Source organism: Centruroides vittatus, unplaced genomic scaffold, assembly GCF_030686945.1.
Source record: "Centruroides vittatus isolate TY-2023 unplaced genomic scaffold, ASM3068694v2 contig_2273, whole genome shotgun sequence".
NCBI lineage: Eukaryota > Metazoa > Arthropoda > Arachnida > Scorpiones > Buthidae > Centruroides > Centruroides vittatus.
In genome coordinates, this window is record NW_027121419.1 from 249,433 (window position 1) to 272,253 (window position 22,821).

Consider the following 22,821-nt stretch of genomic DNA (forward strand, 5'->3'; position numbering starts at 1 on the left):
AGAAAAACCTAATTTTTCTCAAGTAAAATGTACACAAATAAAACTTGTCTTAATTACTTCTAATATATAATACAACTGTACACTTGTAATTATAAAGCCATTCTAAAAATACTAGCATTAATTTACAGCGCATTGCTTTTCAAACTTGCTAAAATGTTTCATAAAAAGTCATTTTTAGATTAAAAAAAAATATATATATACAAATATAATAAAATTCTAACATTTTTTAAATTGTATTTTTGTCCAATTTTTAAATACGTTCGATAGAAATTAATTCTAAAATCGAGCGATATAACTACGAATGAATTAAGAGTTTTCATTTACTCACCGCTTAATTTAACACGTCTAACACCGCATTAACAGCTTATTAATTGTTGTCAATCCAAGAAAACACGCACCGACATCTAAAAAATTCCGATTATTCCATCTATCAACTGTCTGAGGGACTACAGTTACAGATTTCGATATTGAAAGTAAATTTATAAGTGCGAATCTGCTCGTCTTTCATCTAAAAAAATCGTCAAAAAAAGGGGGAAAAATTAATTAATAAGTAGAAAAATTCCAATATGACTGCTTAAACTCTTTCTTTAAAATTTATAGAGTTTAAGCAGTTATATTTTAAGATCAGAATGTAAAAATATGCAATTTATTCTATAAACGTGCATTTTTAAGTGTTAAAATGTTGATTTTATGTAATTTTTTAAAATTATTTTTTAGCATTTGTACACGTTTAATTAATTTAAACTAAAAAAATAAAATTAATATATTATAATTAATTAAAATACATAACAATACACGTTACAATAATACAAATTACAGTAAATTATTGTATTTTGTAAGCGTGTTGGAGGTATATAAATTTAAAAAAAAAAAACAAAGATTTTAAAGGCTTTTGGAATTTAAATTTACAATTCGACAGTTTAAAATCTCCTTTATAAACAATAAAACACAAGATTTTAAGCATATTGAACAGTTTATAATTTAAAATTCGAATTGTAGAAACTCATTTTTAACGTGAAATACTCTTCACACCCGTCGATATATCTGAGGAAAGAGAGAGAGAGAGAGAGAGAGAGAGAGAGAGAGAGAGCTAAGAAAATATTTTATTTTATAAAAAAAAAAAAAAAAAGGAAACAATACGACAAATAAAAATAAATAATTTACAGATCCCACTTTACATAAAGATCCTAAAAACGATATATTAAGTATTGATACGGGCCATACATCATGCAAGTTTACACGCATTGATCCTTGTAGCAAGTTGAAAGGGGGATGGAGAGCGGTGGTGTTGTAGAAAGAGCCATCTACTAGGGTTGGAAGCGCGACAGTCTTTGCCACATGACGTAGAAATATAAATTAAAGAAGATATCTAGGTTTTTCCCCCTTCGTGCAGTTTGTGGTCAGTTTTGTATGGGGTAGCCCGGGGACAGAAGGACTACGAGATCTACCTCTCCACAGGTTGAAAGGGAACGGGAAATATAAAAACATTTTTCAAGCCTTAATAGTCTTGATGTATTCTATAGGTTGTGCACAACAACTCATGTGTCAGCACAATACGTGTTAGAATCTTTACTAAAGATGGTGATAAACACGAAATGCAATAAAAGTGGCAGAGTAGGGAGGTAGGAAATAAAAAAATAAAATAAAAATAAAATAACAAAAAAAAGGGAGGCAAAAATTCCCGATGGTTCCTTGTGTGATAGTGAAAAATTTTGTTACTGACGATTGTAGAAATGGCTTAGTAACTGTCCCTTACTCGCTTGGATGTTCTGTTATTATATAGGAAGGTACTTTATGTCTGGTGTAGACGGGGGGTACCATTTGTTGTGTAAGAACATGATACATTGTTAAGGAGAAGATAGCGGGTTTGTATAGAAAGTTCGAGCGTTGTGTTATCTCGTAGTAAATTGCCTTCAGTGAAAGGTTTGTCAATAATGTGTAGAGCGATGTGGCCACAGAAAAGAGTTTGTTGAAATGTAAGAACGTTTGTGTTTGGTCACATAGGGATTGGCCACACAATCGAACCGTTTCTATTGTTAAACTAATTGTTTGGCGACTTTTTGCATTGAAAAGGGCACCAAATCCTTTCGATTTTACAATCCTTGAAGTTGTTGTCGTTGTTGTTGTTGTCGCTTTACGCTCTTTTCGACAATGAATCGTGCAGCAATGCTTGCTTACTACTAGAGATTACGGCTCGCTACAACTTACGAAAATATTACAAAACTTACGGTTAATTACGATCTCTGCACGATTCCTCGAAGAAATTTAAATAATTTCTTATCTGGAATCAATAAATTAAAAAATTAATTAATTATAAAAATGTTTAAAGTTTAATTAAAGTCAATAGAAAGACATTAAAACAACCCTTTACGCTTCCTTACTACAGAGTAAATTAATCGCATATAATGCGCTTTTTGAGTCTTTTGAATAAATTAACGTATTTTAAATGCTCTAAAAATTTTTTAAGATCAGAATTTAAGATAAACTTTCTCTAAAATTGTTTATACAAAGAACAAAAACGCAACAAAAGACTTCTAAAATAAGACGTTTCTTCCTGATAACGTCGAAAATAGTAGATTGTTTGGAAATAAATTCTAAAAAAAAAAAAAAGTAAATCATAAATAATAAATTTACAATTGATTAAATCACCTGTAGACCAAACCGTTGTAAACATTAAAGTGCCGCCTTATTCATGTAAATTAATCTTTACAAGTTGAATTAGAGCACAGACAGCTAATCACAGAAAACAGAGTATAGGCAAGGTTATTAGTATGAAGAAAAGGGGTGCAAGTGGGGAATAGCAAACCAATTTTGCTACGTTTAAAAACTTCCTTTGAATGTACAGTACAGTACAGTACGATTTCTAATGTGTGGAAGTATAGCTTAGGGTGAAGCTGTAGTTTCTTGAACAGAACACGTGACTAAAAAAACGTGACGTGTGTGTTTACATTCTAGAAACGTGTCTGTAAACAAAAGCAAATTAGTAAATTAGGGCATGCAGACATTTAACTAATTACCAGAACAGTTATAATAATGTAGAGAAAAGGTTATAAAGTCAAAGAAGGAATTAGTATGAAGGAAGTGCGTGTGTTTGTGGGGAAGGGATGTTGGCAAAGGATGAAGATGGCGAACCAATTATTCGACTTTGCATGGTCTTCTATTGTAGAATGCCGATTCCATTTGGAAAAGTGAATGAGACGTCTTGGGGAAAAATGGAAAACGTCTTCCTTTATTATGTTGTATTTGAAACCGCAAAAACCTGTAAAGAAGATGATTCTATTTTTTTGCGGAACAACAAAACTTGGAGCCTTATCCAATGTTTAGAAAATTTTAAATTCCGTTACCGAAAATTATATTTTTTGTTGGTCTAACAATAACTCTTTTTTCTTTTTATATTATTTATTCCTTCCCTATTCTAAAAAAATTCGCCTAACACTTGAATAACTTTTTATTTATTTTTATTCTTAGACTCGAATTTAATTCTATTTTTCTTCCTTTTTAAACTAAATTTTAATTTATTGTTTAGTAAAATAGAATTTTATAATACACCCCTTTTTTGCTATTTTACAGCGCTTAAATTATGTAAATATTAAGTTTCTGATAGTATAAAACAGTAAAAAAATATTTATAATTAATTAACATTAAAATTTTAAATGTACTTTATTCGATTAATGCGGCAATAAAGATAATTATTTAAGATTTAAGCGCGTGTATATAATTAAAAATGTGTTAAAATAATTTCAAATTAATTATTTTAATGTAATTTGTCATAATTAAATTTTATAAAACTTATTTTAATCAAATATGATTTGTTTTTAAGCCTCTTAGGAACGTTTTAAGCTTAAAATAATTAAAGATTATGACTAATAATATGTAAATTAGTGTAAATGTTTAACAGTTTCCTCGTGTTTTTGGTTGTAATGTCCGATGTAATGTTAAACAGTTTAAAATTTTAAATCGATAAGGTAAAGGTCCCATCGACTGTTACAAAGGGAGAATAAGACTTGTTGACTCTTTGGATGTCGCCTACAATGTTTCAAGCCAATGAACGAGTCAGTGGAGAAACAAGAGGAAGCGTCATTGGTTGAATACTTCACCTCTGACTCCATCTTGACGATTCGACCGCTCGTCAATCGAGTGTGACGTCGAAGCGCGTACGAAAAGAGCCACGAAAGTATTCGAAGCGCGGTCCAGAGGCCATCCTGTGATAAATGGTCAATGAATCATTTGGAAATTGGTACAAAGTTATAAGAATTTTCTTGTTTTGTATGGAGAATTTTATGATATGAAATAAGATAATTAGAAATAAATGAATATGAACTCTTTATTGAGTGTAAAAATTAATTTGGAAGAATTAAAATCGTTCGAATTTAAGTTGAAAATGTCTATTATTTATTAATTTTTAAGAAATAAGAAAAATATGTGATGTAAACAGAAAATAAGGGTCTAGGATAGGAAGTGTTTATAAAGTATAGTATATAGATACTTACTTGAAGTACATGCATACTACAGTATAAGATCATACTTATAGTATATAAAGTACTGTACTTAAACTGACAGAATAGTCAGCTTATTTAACAAAGTAAATTATATAACTTGTTTACCAAAACCTAAATTTAATGCTTTCGAACTGGTAGGTCGCACCCTCTTGGGAGTCACTCGTCATATTCTTCGGTTGTGTCACGATTTTCGAGGGGTAACCAACTAATAAAGTTTGGAAAAACGAATTAAAAATGTAGGCATTCCCTTTATCTACTTCTATATTTCTTCATTTTTGTGAAAATTGGCTTCAAAACACTTGAAACTGGTTTAAAATCGCACTTATAGGTTAGCTACTTAACCGTTTTAAGAATAATGTGCGCTATTGCACTACACTAACTTACAAAGAGCACTAAGCATTGCACTATCTGCAAAGAGCTGTGTAGCACAAATACTAAGCTTTACAGTGCTTTACAAAGGACACTATAAATCACACTGTCCTATAAAGAGCATTGTGTATCATATACAGGATTGAAAGCAGCACACTACTAAGAACAACACGCAGTAATAAGCATCGCGCTATCTGCAAAGAGAGCTGTGTAGCACAGAACACTAAGCTTCACAGTACTCTACAAAAGACATTATAAATCACACTGTCCTGTAAAGAGCATTGTGTATCATATACAAGATTGTAAGCGGCATACTACTAAGAACAATAAACAACTCATCGTCCTACAAAAAACACTAAACATCACACTATCCTACAAAAGACATTTCCACCGTTTATTCTACAAAGAAGTAAATTTACAGAAGAGGCATTTTCTCTAACAAAAGTGGGGTCGAGTTATTGTCGAACGTCGTCGTCGTCTTCTTAACAAAAGTATAGTCGACGCCCCCGGTAGGACTATTTGGTTCGGTTGTAAAAGAAAAGGTCACGACCTCAATTTGGAAAGGTCGTTCCACCGATGACAAGCATAGCAAAGTCAGATGTGCGCGAGATAAGCGAGCAAACGTGACTACGGGGTGGAGATTCAAATCGGGGAGAGAGAAAAAAAACATCGTAATTAATAATGACATAGGCTTTAAAAGGCCGTAATGTAATTTATTGAAGACGTTGTCAACCAGGTAATATGATCTATGCAACTAAAACGTATCGCCCGTTGCACGATTCGTGACGTCACTCTTCCACCGCTCTTTTCTCCCTGGTGGACGATTCGAACATTAATCACGGTGGCCTTTAGACAGGTAATAATTGTTCGCATTAATTTTCTCCATTCTTCTTCTGTATCGCTCCTTAATCGGGAATGCATCGGCTAGCTTTTGTTTTTTAAAAACTGATTTCCTTTTCTTGTTTTTTCACAAAGGAGATAATATATAAAGAGGTGTGGATGCCGAATGCAAAGGAGAATAATGTCAATTTTTGACCTTCCCTCTATTTCCATCGTGATTGTCGAACGTGAAAATGATACTTAAAATGTATGTAATATTTATATATACAAACACACGCGAGTTAAATGTAAAATGAGATGAGAAGAAACCTGTTTGGGGTTCGATCACGTGCGATAGCCACTCTTTTAACTCTATCCATTCCCCTCTCCTACTGCATTCTTTCTTCGTATTTCTCGTACTACCGAATGGCAAACCTATTAAATAAAATAAATAAATTCCTACAGGAGATTCTTATTAAATTATCACATTAATTATTTAATTAAAATTTACAATGATTTGTATGTAACTCTGAAATGATGTTAGAAATTAGTCTTTTACCTCATTATTCATAATAATGAGGTAAAAGACTAAAGTAACCTATTCTTGGTGACAGTATTCAAAATTATAAAGCAAAGAATAACTCTTATTTACTAATGAGGCAAACATTATTTATCTTAAATAGTTATGTTCTGAACTACTGAGGAAAAGCTTAATCTGGGATGAGGTAAGATTTAGAAAATTGAGGAAAAGATGAGGATGCAAGTCTTCAATCTCGTCTTGGAATAAAATTTAAAAAAACGAGATTTACAACGTATCTGTCTGTGCCTCTGTTTGCCTGATCGTGATGGATCGTGAGGCGCGAGATGGATCAGTCCTTCAATTGTATTCTCGCTTTAAATCAATTTGTACACAGATGTACAACAACATTCTTTTTCTAAAAACTTTTATATAATTTCTAAACATGATATTCATAATCTTTTTATTGTGTGTTAAAATTACGGTTGGAAAAAGAAATAAATAATGAAGCAAGAAATATGCTGAGACAACAAACAAGTGTGGAAAAAGTACTGTCTTGCCTCATAATGCCTCAAGTAATCACGAAATTGAGGAAAATATTGTATTTAGAGTAGAACTTTCACTTATTTGTTTTGGATACCAATTAAAATAGGAAGTAAATGCACAGTACTTTTAAAGAAACTTTTGTTACAATCTATTTTATAATGTAATTTAATTCAAGATTTAAAAAAATTAAATCGATTAAAAGGAATAATAATTAACGATAAGAAAAAACTAGATAAAATATAAATCTCGAGTAAAATATACTATTAAATCTCTACTTTAATAGGGATTTAATAGTAGGTTTATTTTACTCTTAATTCTATTAATTTATTACTAGTAATTATTAAATCCCTATTTCCTAACTTTTCACTTATGTTTTTTGCAAAAAAAAAAATTAGTTAAAATAACAATGGAGGATAATTACAGAAAAAATAAGGATTTGAAAGCGGAAGAATAAGGTAAATAAAGATCAACAACTGAAAAATTCAGTAAAAAAAATAAAATAGAAGATACACGATAAAAAAGATTTAAATTAATCGATTAAAACCAGAAAAAATAGGGCGAAAATTAGAAAAAAAATCTGCTAAACGAAAATTACTTTTAAAAAAACACAATGAAATGTAGAGACCGCGCGCAGGAAGTCATAAATTTCATCCTTCTCTTCACACCAGAATTAAATTTGTCACATATTAAAGGGGACAAACAAAAAATTTATAAAAACTTAAACTGCATTATCGCCATTTCTTCCCATTATAATCGAATACATGCAAATCTTTGAGGTGAAATTTTCATTTCAGAAGATACGAGATAAATATATATATATATATATATATATATATACATATCATCAGTGATAAGAAAAAAAATGGATATTGTCATACTTAAAAATAAAATTTTAAAGGTTTATTATAATTTGCATAGGACTATTGATGAATATAACAAATATTTAGCTTATATTCATTTAAAAATATATATATTTTAATCAGAAAAAAATCTATTTTGACATGAAGAAAATTTCTAGTCTTTTACAATATTTTAAATAGAATGAAAAAATATTTATATTACTTTATTTTTGATAAATAAATTAGGGATAAATTTTACTATTTATATAATAAAGAGAATTTTCGATATTAACTATCAAATCCCTTATCAATAAATCAAAACGTTTCATTAATTTCTGCTTAATTTTCATGATAAAAGTAGAAAGTTTATCATCATGAATGATAAGAATTATCATCTCCCTCGTAATAATGATAATCAGTGGTTTATTTACCAGTAAGGGAATAAAAGAATAGCCAAGATCGACTATAATTATGTGTATAGAGGATGATAAGAGGTACAGTAAATACTAGCCTACTTATGTACACATAGACTGTACTAATAGTAGAATAATACGGGATAGCCAGTTTATTTTATCAGTAGCCACCCTATATTAATCACTCTACTGTAAAAACTCTCACTAATAATAATCATTAGTGATAGTGATACTGCTCACCTTATACCATTCTCACTATCACTAGGCACTTTAATCACACTGTCACTAGTTACATATCTAGTCAACTTACATTATTCTATCATTAGTCATCCTATATTAATCTGTTCTCTAGACACCCTCCTTATATAAGTTGCTAGTGATAGAGTGATGTATAGGCAAGATAACAGCAGCTGAAATAATGTGTAAAGACCTGTCGTTTTCGATATTTGTTTTCAGGAAATATAACAATACAGAAACGAATTCAGCGCTTGCAAATAGGGGAGAAAAATGAAATGAAATAAAATAAAGACACTCGGACCGTTGTTGTTCATTTTTAAATATTGCAAACAAGCCGGGAGTGACGTCAATCGGCCAACTGTTGACAAAACACTAGCCACAAATCACCATGGCAACCAGGTAACCTCACTCGTGACGTCTCTCGGGTGTTTTGTTTTTCTATTTAAACTGGAAATCCGCCAAAAGATTTGTTTGCTTTATTATTCCCAAACGGTCAGAAACCATTATAGAATATTCACGATTGATATTCGCTAAGTCGTGCCCCCCCCTTTTATCGACTGTAAAAAAAAGGCACGTGTCACAATAGTAGTAAGACAAACATTTTAGATAAAGTGTCGGCAAATTTAAGAGTATGCAAAAAGGCATTAAAATTGGCGAGTAGAAGAATAAGAAGGAGAGAAAAGAAAGGCAAAAAACACCAATAAGTTTAGTAGCGTCACACAATAGAGATTCGAGGTTAGCGCCTGACAGATTGATCTATACACAGTATATATTGCAGAAGTAGAAGGGGCCGATAATGGCCGGCAACTTCTGTCCACCCCTAGATAAATGAAGCAACCGTCTTCTATCATGCACACACCACATAAGTTGGACGATCTGCATTTTAGGTTTGCTTGTATGCATCGTTTCTTCTTTCGGACGTAGTTTCTTTGTGGTATTTTTCATTTGTAAGTCACCAGGACCACTCGTCGGCGCCAAACGTCCAACAATAGGATGGGGGTAGACGGACAAAAGTTGGCAGACTCATTCACAACATCTCCTTTTGCAATACGCATAATAGAATTGCGAGGTTTTACGTTTTGCCGTAAGAAAAAAGACCAGACACCTTTTGATAGAAGTGGATTTCGCTTGGCTATTGTAGACGACTTCATAATAGATGATTGCAGTGTCGTCTTCGTTGCTTTTCTCTCCTTCTCTCTTTCTTATTTTATTTTATTTTTTTCCTTCACTTCTCTTCCACACATTGGTCTAAAGTGGTCTCTCTTTTGCTGTGGATATTCCAATCTTTCTTTTCATTCTTACGTTCGAGTGGAAGAAATCGTTCCGGGTAATGTAAATGGATACAGTGGTCCTCTTCTACGACTTATAATCAAATAAATACATATAGTTTCCTTGGCCACAACGTTTTTATTCCACTAAACGGCTTTCACTACACTTAATTTTCGACAACCTGCTTATACGGCCCTATAATAAATAGTAACGGTGTTATAAAATCACTACAAATCGTAGAAGTTGTTTACGATCTGCAATGTCCATTGTCGGTACTGTATGTCGGTAACTGTAAATAGTAACTCAGAAAATCACTTGGTTCCTATCGACCGAAGCTAAGAAATTTGCTGAATTTCCGATATAAAGAACTAGATGCTAAGCTATTAAATAACCTTAAAGTTAATTAACCATTTGAACTAATTTATTAAAAGATAAACTCGACTTACGCTCCATATTCGTAAGTGTATTATGAACACGCAAAACTCCTTAACTAACTTCTGGATCATCCTGTATTATAATTATAATATTGTTTACTGTTATTAATAATAAATCTGATTTATTATAAATTTTAAAAAATTAATTTATCGTTTCCAAATGAAAAGTATTGACGTGAGGGCGAGTACAGGAGAGTTTAAATAAATTTTACACAACTCGATTGATCGATTTGTAATAAACAGTAATTGTAATATTTGTTAACAATGGCAACTAATGTATTTTTTATACGAATAATTACATAAACCTTCATTAAAAGATGCAATAAAATAAATTAGTTCCTTTCTTTTGAAACTACGGAACTCGTTAGGAATATATTACAATAAATAACCTTACGTAATTCTTAAAAGTTTAAATAGTTTTATGAAATTTGTCAAAAAGAATTCTAAATTATAACCACGTTTCGTGTGCAATTTTGAATTAATATATTATATTTTATGCCCCCCTTTTATTTAATATAACAAAGAGGCGCCAAAACCTTTGATAGAGTTTATATCAATTACACGAAACCAATGTCAACGAGATGTGATCTTCAATGAGGACGACTCTGGTTGATAATATTGCGGTGACCAGAAACACTTCTCTCTCTGAATCATATAAGTTGTCATAGCAACTACAAAGCGACTTCTGTACAACCGTCATAATGGCATTCGACACAAGCACTTGATCAGCTACCCAACTCAGCAATATCTTTGATACAATATTGTTCGGAAATATTCTTTTTTTTTTATGAATCTTTTAATGGCCATACCAAATTATGTGTTTAATATATATGTAAAGTTGAATCACCTTTATTCGTGAGGGTGACCTTTCTGTGATGTTTGGGAACGTTTTCTTCATACCATATTGCGAGTTTTTACTGATTTGTGTATTTTTCCTTTGGAAATTAGTAATTTAACCCCTTATTTACGCACATAATTCGTGCGAGAAACCATTCTGACCTCCTGTTGAGATTCAAACTCGCATGAATACAGAGTAAACGACCAAATCCAAATTTTAAAAACGTAATTGGGTGTTTCGTTTTGAATCCGAACTCACGTCTTTTAGTAATATGCATTCGCTATGTTAAAAAAAAAGTCGTTGGTTCGAACCTAGTACGAATCGAAACACGTGTTAAATCTGGATTTTGATTTTCCCTTTGGATACGGGTGCAATTAACACTGGATAGTTATACATTCTTTATTACACCGTGAGTATTTTTGAGGTTGTTTGTTTCTTTTGCGACATTCATAAACGGGCCTTTATATCCTACACAAAAATTTAATGAAGCCATTTAACCGAGTCAATTCATTAAAAACCATAAAGATGCAAGGTTTATGCTAAGAAAAATCCAACATAAGCGCAATTAATAGCATACAAACTTTTGATTCTTTTACTTCACTTTGCTCAAATGGTTTGCTTTTATTCCCTGAATTGGTTCGAATTCAATAGCTCACTTCTTGTACATCTTTCCGCGACAGAATCGACAATGGCGACGTGTTTTGGGGGATAGAAAAAAAAGACAGAAAAGAAAAGAAAATCGAGGGGCGTACCAAATATTGGCTTCTTCATCCAGCGGGAGACGACTTCTTTTTTTTTTATTATTATTATTTTCTTTTTTGATCTTTCTCTTTGAAGACAGTTAACGTTGGTTGGACAAAAGATGGGCAATAAAAAACGTTTTGTCAACCACTCGAACGTTCAAAGCTACGCTATAGAAAAGAGAAAGGCTACATAAATGATGTCTACTTTAGAATCCTTACTGTTGAAAGAATGTGACAAGAGTAGATGAGAGAAAAAGATTATTGACAGCTGCTCACACAGACCACACAATAGAACTGGCTAATCCCATTACAAGCATTGACAGATGGCAAGACTGTTGTCAAATTGTAACATCAGAGTAGTTAAAAGGGGAAGAGAGAGAGAGAGAGAGAGAAAGAAAGAATATAAAATAAAAAAACAACGTTGGTCACAATTGTGTAATCTGCATTTTTCCAAACGTTACTTTTCGCCTTTTTTTTAAATTCACTTGAATTTCATTCGCATTATTATCGTTCTTATCTAGAGAAGCGCTACATCTTCCCCCCTTCCGATGCCGATTTTCTTTTCTCTGCAAGGTTTGATGTCTCATTGCTACAAGTGTTTGCTTGTAAATAGCACTCGAGGCGAGCAAATTCCCTCGGATGTAATTGGAAGGATTTTTACAGCAGTTGTCATTCCTTCTTACATTTTATATCAAACGGGATGTTACGTTAATCAAAGAAGACTTTAATATGTATGATAAAGGTTGGCAATCAAATTTACAAATGATTAACTTTAAACGCCGAGCCTACCGTTGGCGAAAGTCTCGATTCTTGATAAAAGAAAAAAAAAACAATTTTTCTAATGTTTTCGATCAAAAATTGAAGTTCGATTCCTTAAAAATTGCCTGTTTTAAAAAGTTTTTATATGAAAACTTATAAAAATTAAAAAAAAAGAAGTTTAATTCTTGAAAAATTCAATTTCCTAAATTCAGTTTTATTCTATGGATCAAAATTCTCACATTTTCAGTAACGAAAATGGAAATTTTCTTAAAATTTCACGAAAATTTCCTAACTTTTAATTCTAAATATTAATTAAAAAAAAAAAATTCAATTCATTAAACAGAACTTGATACATTAAAAACTGTTAAGTTTCAACATCTAAAATTTAAAAAATTCACAGGAATAAATTTTTAAGGAATAAAATCATTAAAAAAAACAAAATTTTAATCCTTAAAAATAATTGATTTTATCAAAAGAAAAACTGAATTTTTCTATCGACTTTCCGTATCGAAAAGTGGAGAAATTTCGTCAAATTTCCAAAGAAATTAATTAAATTTGAAGGCATTAACTCGGCCATTTTATTCGGAACAGTTTTAATGATTTAATAGTACAGTTTAATGAGTTAAAAAGATCAGAATTATTAATTAGAAAGGGGACAAATGAATTCAGTTAGGGACAAAAGGAAGGAAACAAAACGGTACCATTTGTGAAAAGTGATCACCTCGAGAGCTCTCTCTGTCAAAAAAAGCAAAACGGGGTTATGACGACTAACAAAGCTGAACCAATTAAATCATCTCACGAGAATTTAAGCGAATTGACTCTCTTCAACTAAATCAAATGAACATTTTTATGAACAAAACCTATTTATTAACGTATTAATAATCTCTCTGACCCGTTATTCCATCGAATATTTTGAGAATTTATTTCATTTTATCCTATTAAAACGTCCTAAAAATTAATTGCAATTTAACGCTAATTAAATTTATGGAAAAGTAACACTTGTTTCTAGGTTTATCAGATAAACTTAATGAATATTTCATCGTTTGGTGGTGCCAAATGATGAAATTATTCTCATAAACGATTCTAAAAATAAAACATTCAGATCCTCCGCATCTTCACAAGGATGAGGATGATCTAGTATATCTTTATGTAATGATGATGCGGAGGATCTGATAAATCTTCCTGTATTTATGTTATATATTGATAAGTTTGTACCGAATTATTATGTCAATCCAAAATTGTAAAAAAATAATAATAAGTGTCTACTCTATCAAAAATGTAATTTTCTATCTACTCGAACTAATTTAAAAAATCAGCCTGTCTGTCAGTAATCAGACTACGTAAATTAACTGAAACTAATGAAAAAAGGCAGAGATTAATGTGTAAAAAATATATTTATAACATAGGTCTAAATGAAATATTTGTATAGAAAAACCACTGTCAGAGGTAAAATTTACTACAGATAAATTCAGCAAGTTAATTAGCATTATAAGGACCGAAAAAATCAACCGTAATGGTAGTATTTTTTAAAGATTTTTATTTAAAAAGTACTATCATTACCATCGATATTTGTATTTGTAATATCCAAGTTTCTTGATTGTTACACTTTTCAATAATTTCTATAATTTTCGTCATAAAATTTAAATAAATTTTGGATTAATTGAATTGTAATATTGTAGAATGAGTTGGAATTTCGAACTTTAATAAGTGAAATCGAATTCAATATTTAAATATTTAGCGGTTTTATTACGTTTCGAATCATTTTAATCACTGTTTCCTATATTTAATCTCTTCCGTATTTACTTTTCTATAAATTTTTTATGTTTATTTTTCTCTGCTGTGTACATATTTGATTATATAGAGATGAGAAATGCAAAGAAAATTAAATTTAAATTAATAATAATTAAAAAATTCCAAAAGTATTTATTAAAATACTTGTAGGAGTTTTTATAAATCGCAATTTTTCGTGGATAAATTTTACTAGGCGAACTAAATAATAATCAAAAGAACAGATTTAAAATAAATGCAGGATTTCAGAGAATATACGATCTGGTACATGTATAAATATGCATATATAGGACCTGTATATAAATGTTATGTACAGTATATACGCCTACATACCATATATATATATATATATATATATATAATCTTCAAAAATGACTGTTTGTACATGCATACAATATTCATAAACATAATTTATGTACAGTACGTAAGCTTACGTGTATATTGTGTATAATTTATATACATATATTGTCACGAAACCGCTTTAAATATTCACCTGACACTATATTTTCACATTTTACGTGAATAATATATCGTTTATACAATTTATCATTGTATATTTTATACATTTTACTGCATTATTAACTGTGTTACCGTATATTATTTTACTGTATCAAATGAACTCTCGAAAATTATACAATTATACACGTATATACGGTATTTTTAATGTATTTTAGTGTTTCTAAACTATGAATAAAGGAACCAGATGGGAAACGATTCCGGCTCTTTCGGAATGTCAAGCGAATTAACCAATTTACATTAACAGGAGCACTTCTCCCACCCTTATATAAACCTATTTAACTTGGAAATAGTATTAACCACGCCTACGTGGGGTTTATTTTAAAGCTCTCTCTTATAAAAAAAATAAGAGTTTAAAATATTAACAATATATTTAACTTAAAAATAATTATAATAATGTGGTTTTTAGGTTGTTAATTATATATATATATATTTTAATAAATGACGTATGTTTATATGTATAACAACTGACAAGAATTGTTTATTGTTGTTCTAACCTGAAGTAAATTGATTGTTCGGAGCGGTCCACAATGTTTTTAATTCACAGTAAAGGGGTCAATATCGGTTACGTCAGCGTTTAAACCGGTTCTTCGCTCGACAGTGACTCTTCTATCTCGTCACCTGTTTCTCCAATTCCTCGCCTAGTATATGCACAAAAAGTAGATTTAAATTAAAAATAAATTTAAAAATTAATTATTTATTCTTAATATATGAAGTATAACTATGTATAATACAGAATAAGCCAGTATTTAGTATGTTTTAGGCGCGTGTCAGTTATTAAAATTTGAAATATTTTAAAATTACTATTGTTTATATTAACGTTATTTATCCTTACCTCGATTTATGAATGTCGATATAACAAAATTGTACATTGATACTTTAGTTGAGGATGCTTCAAGTATAAATATCGCCACTTCATCATGTTGAGTGAGGACACACGGAAATCACAACCATCGAGCAATCAAGAGTAAAACCTATCAGAATATAGGGCGAACAAAGAGCAACCAATGAGACGCGTTCGATTTAACAGTGGGTCGAGCCTCCTTTGAAACGTTGCGGTGATGGACGTGAAAACGTTCAATCACTGCACACTACACGTGACGGTCGACTATAAAGTTAAGGTTTACAAAAGTTTGAAGTGGTTGAACGGCATGTGAAGGATAGTGAAGGGTAGGCATGTCGAAAACCAGCGGAGATCACGTCAAACGTCCCATGAACGCGTTCATGGTGTGGTCTAGAGGTCAGAGGAGGAAATTGGCTCAAGAAAATCCAAAAATGCATAACTCGGAAATTAGCAAGAGACTAGGAGCAGAATGGAAACAACTAACAGAATCCGATAAGAGACCTTTTATAGACGAGGCCAAACGTCTGAGAGCTCTACACATGAAGGAACATCCCGACTATAAATACAGACCTAGAAGGAAACCTAAACCTTTGTTAAAGAAGGATCATAATTACTTAACAGTACCACCCTGCTTTCCATCTCCGTTAGAACCTCTGACAAGGTTCCCATCGTTGGATAGTGAGAAAGCTGTAACTGCACGTACTTTTCCACTTCCTCTAGCACCCCCGACCATAGGTCCGTATTTTGGGAATATGTACAAGAGCCGAGAATTGACTGAACCCTACTACAACACGGCAGCTAGCAGTTTATTGTCTTCGTTGTCACATTCACACAATACTTCTTACGGTATGGTGTCGTGTGGATGCTCACCTTACTTTTCCAACATTCCTAACACGGTGACGGATCTGCAACCTACTTACTTATTCGTCAAACCGGACATCTAGTCTTCATAATGTTCCTGTGGAAAGTGGTGACTAATGTACAGTGGTGGATATTTAGTTGCAATTTAGACTTGAGACAAACTTTCTAGTCTTCGGGATCATGCTACTATATTTTGTTGTGTCTAAGTAAGTACTGTGTTGAATTTCTTTTGTTGAAAACAAAATATTTATAGAGATAATCAAACTGTTGACATTTATTTACTATTTTTTTTAAAATAGGGCTAACGTATATATACACACATATAAATACAATTATTCTTTCAAAATACAGATCAAATCTGTAAATTACCCATTTTTTCGTCCTTTTTTTTAAAGTTTTACGAATGTAAAGAAGGCAGAGTCCTTGACTAACGTCAAGTTTTTGCTGTTCCTTGGGGGGATGAATATAAAACCATGTATTTTGATGTAACATATATTGAATAGATGCAGTTGTACTAAGTGATGTATATAAATTAATAAGCTATCAATCGATAGCCATTGTTATTAATTTTAATTTTTGAGTGGTGTATTAGTTCTGTTAATAAAAATTGATTGTGTCGAAATTACTTGTAATCTTTATTTAAAATAATATTCCAGAATTTGGAAAATAAATCAGTGAACTGATATCAACCACTTACAGTTAATTATTGTTACGATTTTTTTTAATTAGAATTTAAAAAGAAGAAAATTAAAATTGTCTTTTAAGCGTAATCAATTCTTTTATAGAATTTATAATTATATATAAGTATTAGAAACGGGTTTATAAATCATAAAATACAGAAGAAAAGGCGCAAAAATTGATTTAAACACTCCTTCTGTATGCAATTATAGCGAATATTTTAATATAATTACGGAGAATTTTAAATAAAATCATGAATTTTAATAACAGAATCGCTCATCATTGATAGCTTCCTGTTTCAATATTGACAATTGGAAGATAACGATTCTATTTTTCCTCCCATTTTATTTGACGAAATCTATCAACCGAATTGCTGTAAATGCATACAAATATTGTTAAGTAAGCGCTCGTAAAACTAATTCTCCCCCAATTAAACAGCAAAGGAAAGCAGAATTGTCCAGCATCTATCGTTTATTCATTGCCAAAGGCGCTTCGTCTGGTCAATCGAGAGTCGTTTGTCCTCCTATCTATGCCTTCTAATGTCGTTTGACGCCACCTAACTTCTTGATTAAAGAACATCAAAAGTACCGCGCCATCCCACCCCCCCGATTGTCTGACTAACTTTTTATTACGTTATCTACCACCCGAATGACTCTTTATTTATAAAATGATATTTATTTACCAATTTAAGATACAAATGTTCGGTTTTTATTTACAAAATTTCTTCGTATTTAGTATTAAAATAAAGTAATTGTGGGCGATTTCGGACGGCATGGCGGGTCCCCGTACACACTGTAAAAGAAAAGAATTAAAACATTTTTTACCAATGTCCGAAACTGTTGTTTATGTTCGAAATTAAGTACGAGGCGCGGGACAACTCTATTTGGTGCTACCACCTGTCAGGAGGGGACGTCAATCAAGCAGACACCAAACGGAGCACAACAATAGCCCCCTTCTATAGGGCTCAGTGGGCGGAAAGAGAACTACTTCAGAGCTAATCGGATGGGAGGATAGGAAAGTCTAACGCTCTCGCCGCTAGTTACAACAGCGAAAACTTCTACTACGCGTAGCCAGCTTTACGCGTTAGAAACTCGGAAAGACCGAATTAAAACGGAATTCGAACGATAAAAGTGGTTTAATAGTCTCGAGACTTTACTAATGACACGTTCTTAAGCTATGCAAAAAAAGGAGCGAGAGTGCGCGCATCGGAGCCCACGTATACGAGAGGACTAAAGCTTTAGTTTAGTGGAGCGGCGTGCAGCAGGGAAGGACGGAGGAGGAGGAGGAGGAAAGGGGGATTGTGCCACGGTGCAATGCTTATTTACCTTCTATTCACCACTGAATAGGGAGATTCAATAGACGTCTGTAGTGCTTTTCAACAGCGTTCGCTTCTAGGCGGGATCCAGTGAATGGTTTTCAATTTTACCTCAGACAATAGCCAAATCAGAGTGAATGGGGTGCGCGTTGATCTCGTTACACCCGGTAATAATAAACGTCGATTCCCTGTGAATAGATGGTATTTGTCCCGTGTCTTTCATTATGTCACGGACAAAAGCCTCCCTTTCAGCCGCCAGTCTTCCCTATTCATGGATCCTTCTTTCCACCACTTTTGTTGCCAGCCGCGACCAGGCACGGTTTCCATATGTGTTCAAACTACATGTATTACGCCTCACCTCAGCTTTTCAAACCATCCAGTGCTCCACAATGCTCCCACTGAGAACGGTCGGTGTGAGGTCCTATTCACCCTTCTTTTCTCACTCGGGAGAGGGGAGAAAGGGGGTTTTAAGAAGAAGGAAAGAAGGGAGAAAACCTCCACCCGAGTTGAATTATAAATGGAAAATGCTAGAGCTGTATTAGTTTCCGACTCTATATGTTTTTATGCTATCCTATCCTTTATATATATATGTATATATATATAAACGGTGTATATGCGGGAAATATGTAATTTACCGCTACCAGAATAAAAATGAACTTTTAGTTTCGCACAACTATCAAATTCTCTACCGACTACTAGCGAACTAGTGTGTAGCAATTAAAACACCGGTCAACAAAACAGAGTAAAAAAGTATATAAATATATAAATAAAAAAAAAGAGTCGAGGTTCTACGAAGCGTGACAAAGCGTCTGTGCCGCAGTTTAGAAATCCATTTGCTTACAGGCCATTACATGATGCCGATATGGTTTGCTATTGTGAAGCAGAGACAATGATTTGAATGACGTCTATTGTAGGCGGACCAGGTAACAAAGAGCCTGTCACATAATACCGACGTTTGTTGCAAGAGGACATAAATTGCAGTCCTATGCCTCAGTCACTTACTCTATACAACGTTTTGGTCTATTGTACCGTTGGCCATCTATTGATTATGAATATCGCATAAAAGGGAGACACTCTGACTTGGCCTTCGGAGATTAAACATAGTAGATGGAACAATGGACGTCGCCACCTATTTGCTAGGTAGAAATGAATGCTTCACAATGTTTCATTTCTCTATATACCTAATAATCGCCAGAATACTTGGCCTTATCCAATAAAATTTTATACTATTAAACCATATCGTCGCTCTCTTTAAACTATTCTTGTAATTTGTTTCATTAAGAATAATTATTTTTAAATAAGTTTGACTTGTGACCTCCATAATTAACCTTCCGTTACAATCAATTTTACTATATTTTTCTATTATGTAAGTCGTTTGTAACGAGACGAGCGCTTCGGATTCGTAGTAATCAGACTGTTACCAGACCGATACGCACTTAAAATTTGAAAGTGCGGAGACTTATTTAAAAACTGTTTCTAAATCGGCATTTTAGGCAGAAAAAAAAACGGTGTCCAAAACTTGAATTATCCAATTTAATGAGCTAAATTGGATAATTCTAATTGCGTGTTAACGCAATTTTATAAATACTTCCGGCCAAATTACGCCCTAAAATAAAACGTCATGTTACAAAAAATATGAATCTACACGTCTGTACTCAAATATAACTAAAGATTTAAGCGCAAATTAAATAAAAAAAAAGCTTAGTAAAACTGCTTTTTATAGGAGCTAACAGTTCGAAATATGAATTCCTCAAACACCGTCTCGAGGGACCAGGAAAATTTGGGGACCATAAAGCTGAACGTTACAAACTTACGTGCCCGTAACTAAATTACAATTAAGGTAGCGATTAATGGAATGAATAACGGACAAGGTCAACGATACTCACCGTCACGCTAAAGTTACTCTCTTCTTCTCCGCTCTAGGTAACAAGTCGGATCCCCCACGGAAAGAATCGTAACTGAAATTAAAAAAAAAGATATATATATGTATATATATTAAAAATTATAAACCGATATGTAAAGGTAACCAATAGACTCAGCTGTTCAAAGTGATTTTTGGTGCTCTAGAAAAAAAATTTAGTTACGACCGTCAGGTGTTCAAACATCGGGTGGCAACTGTAGTTGTGTGTCAACATGGCGGGACTTAGAAAATTCACTTACTGGGCATCTGGTTATGTAGATAAACTATTTGGCTTAGTAGACGAGAGTGAATCGTCTGATTGTCGAAAATCCGAGCTTCGAGTTCTCGGTAAATATTCGTATTCTAATAATATTCGATAGCGTATCTCTTAGGGGATGAGATCCTCTCTGATTGGTATTCAAATATAGTTTCTTCTATTCAGATTTTTTCTATTTCCTACACCCTATTTAAATCCATTTTTTAACGTTTAATGTCTTTTAATAACCTTCCGCCTTTCTTATTAAAGTTATAAACAATATTAAATCATTTCTCGAAACCGAATTAGTTTACAGGGAAAGGCTTCCTTCTTTCATTTTTATCAATTACTAACTATAAATTAATTTCCTTACGGAGAAATTTGGTTTAAAAACCGAAATTTCGAATGGTATAGTAAGAGAATTTCTGTATTATTCCCCGAAAAGATAGCTTTAATTTCCTGAACTTTATAATAAAATCTTTATAAGCAAATTCAAAGCGATCTGAAGCATAAAATATGGTGCTTATGGAAGTGGTTCACTATTTCTTGGTGTTAATCAACTTTAAAGTGTTATTTTATTTGCTTGAACGTAAAGTTATCGAGTGTATTGCACTACGGTAGGGTCCGAACGAAGAAGTATCAACCCATCAAGGTCGTGGGTTCAGTTCCAAATGTAACCAAACACTTTCATTTAAAGGATATACACTTATTCCTTTAAACTTATACCCCTTAAATGAAAGTGTCTTACTATCATTTATCATAATTAGCTTAAAATAAGTAGTAGTTTCGATTTTAATAATGATATAAAACAATATTACTTACATTATTTGGTATCTTAATCTCTCGTTTTGAGAAACCGATGGCTTCATTTTAGAAAGAACGTTAATTAAATTACTTTGAGTAATACAGGGAATCTGATTAATCATCTGATCGTCGATAATTTCGACATAATTCTGTTTCCCGAAGATATTATTTTGAATTTCGGCGACCTGAAAAAAAATCACGGTATAGAAATTTAAAACGAATAATAAATTTGAATATTCAAGAGTTTATAATTACTTCTTTTAAGATTTTATCTTTATGCTCTTCGGTGATTCCAACCACACCCTGTTCCAGTGACGGGACATATATTATATCAGAGAATTCGTGGATATTTTCACTTTTATTCTGCTTTCTTTCATCGTCTGATTAATTTTACCAGAAGTTAATTATAAGTTAAGTTAATGATAATTAAGAAAACAGCTTTAATTTTACTTACTTAAACGGTGCAGGCTTTCAATTTGGGCGCTGTATAGCAGCGATTGTAAATCTGCCCCCGAAAAATTGGCTGTAACAGCAGCTAAATATTCGAAATCGACGTCGGAAGATAGATGAAGTTTTCGGCTGAGAGCTTGAAAGATTTCTAATCTCTCTTCCTGCGCAAGTAAAAAAGGAATTTGAACGTTATTTCGTTTCCGTTATAAAGAGGCTAAACTTCAATTTAATTTATTGAAATTCTTAATTGACGTTAACCAATCTCGTGAGCAAATAAACATTACTAGAATTTTAATACGTGAATAAATATTTAAACGTTCCAAACCCCAATTGATGTTTTCGTATTTTTTTAATGTTAAAAGCAAAGAAAAACTTTAAAGAATCCAGCACGAGTTGCGTAACTTTCCCGGCAAAAACATTAAACTTGTGCGTATGCCATCTGTTACGAGATTTTATTTTTTAAAACTTTTTATATTAATTATTATAAAATGGCAAAAAGGTTAATTTTGAGTGTAGATATGAATTTTATAAAAAGTTGTAAATGTTAGTGACAAGTAAAATCTTGTTTGTTTGTTTTGTCGAAACCGTGTCTTCTTTTTCTTGTTTTGTTTGGTGTCACGACTTGGTGAATTTATAGACACTTGGCAAATTCATTCTCTGTAAAGTTACGAATTAAACAGATGAATTTGCCAAGTGTCTATAAATTCACCAAGTCGTGACACCAAACAAAACAAGAGTAAAATCTTCATTAAGTCTGACCCCACTCGAGATAGGATGCGCTACCCCCTCGATATTTAACCACCAAAATTTAATAGAAACAATACCCCTCATACACGAATCTCCCTGCGAAATTTCAGAAATTTTCGACAAAAAGCACGGGAGTTATCAAGCTTCAGAGCCGGTCATTTTTTGACCAATCGCCATACTTCCCCTCTGTTCCATATAACAGGGGGGAAGATGCTTGCAAAAACATTGTAACCGCGAAAATGACACTTTACTACACATTTTAATCGAACTTACTTCATTTGGTAGAGGACAGAAAAGATGTTTATCAAATCTCCCCGGTCTTAACAAAGCTGGATCGATGAGATCGGGTCTACTTGTTGCGGCCAAGATGTAAACCCCTA

General features: G+C 32.3%; 2 protein-coding genes and 1 long non-coding RNA gene across 3 annotated transcripts in view; 1 reads left to right on the forward strand and 2 right to left on the reverse strand.

Annotated features, from left to right (window-relative positions):
- Window positions 1-340: 340 nt before the first annotated feature.
- LOC136971030 (uncharacterized) lies at window positions 341-15,302 on the reverse strand. Its single transcript, XR_010880088.1, has 3 exons — window positions 15,084-15,302; window positions 6,018-6,122; window positions 341-508 (listed from the first exon to the last, which is right to left on the reverse strand). It is a non-coding gene; the product is annotated as an uncharacterized lncRNA (long non-coding RNA).
- Window positions 15,303-15,734: 432 nt separating this feature from the next.
- On the forward strand, window positions 15,735-16,906 carry LOC136971029 (transcription factor Sox-14-like). Its single transcript, XM_067265524.1, has one exon. It carries the CDS (start codon window positions 15,763-15,765, stop codon window positions 16,372-16,374), a length of 612 nt encoding a protein of 203 aa, XP_067121625.1. The 5' UTR covers window positions 15,735-15,762; the 3' UTR covers window positions 16,375-16,906.
- Window positions 16,907-17,624: 718 nt separating this feature from the next.
- The window catches only part of LOC136971021 (peroxisomal ATPase PEX1-like), a 57,080-nt gene continuing 51,883 nt past the window's right edge, over window positions 17,625-22,821 (reverse strand). Inside the window, exons 19-24 of the mRNA XM_067265505.1 lie at window positions 22,715-22,818; window positions 21,699-21,855; window positions 21,500-21,624; window positions 21,263-21,429; window positions 20,171-20,242; window positions 17,625-17,761 (exon numbers count right to left, since the gene is read on the reverse strand). Of these exons, the coding sequence (XP_067121606.1) occupies window positions 20,173-20,242; window positions 21,263-21,429; window positions 21,500-21,624; window positions 21,699-21,855; window positions 22,715-22,818 (623 nt within the window). The 3' untranslated portion in view covers window positions 17,625-17,761; window positions 20,171-20,172. The remainder of the gene's footprint in view (window positions 17,762-20,170; window positions 20,243-21,262; window positions 21,430-21,499; window positions 21,625-21,698; window positions 21,856-22,714; window positions 22,819-22,821) is intronic.

Bases quoted from the DNA above. Each gene is read 5' to 3' on its own strand.
- LOC136971029 (XM_067265524.1), top strand. From the start codon at position 15,763: ATGTCGAAAACCAGCGGAGATCACGTCAAACGTCCCATGAACGCGTTC.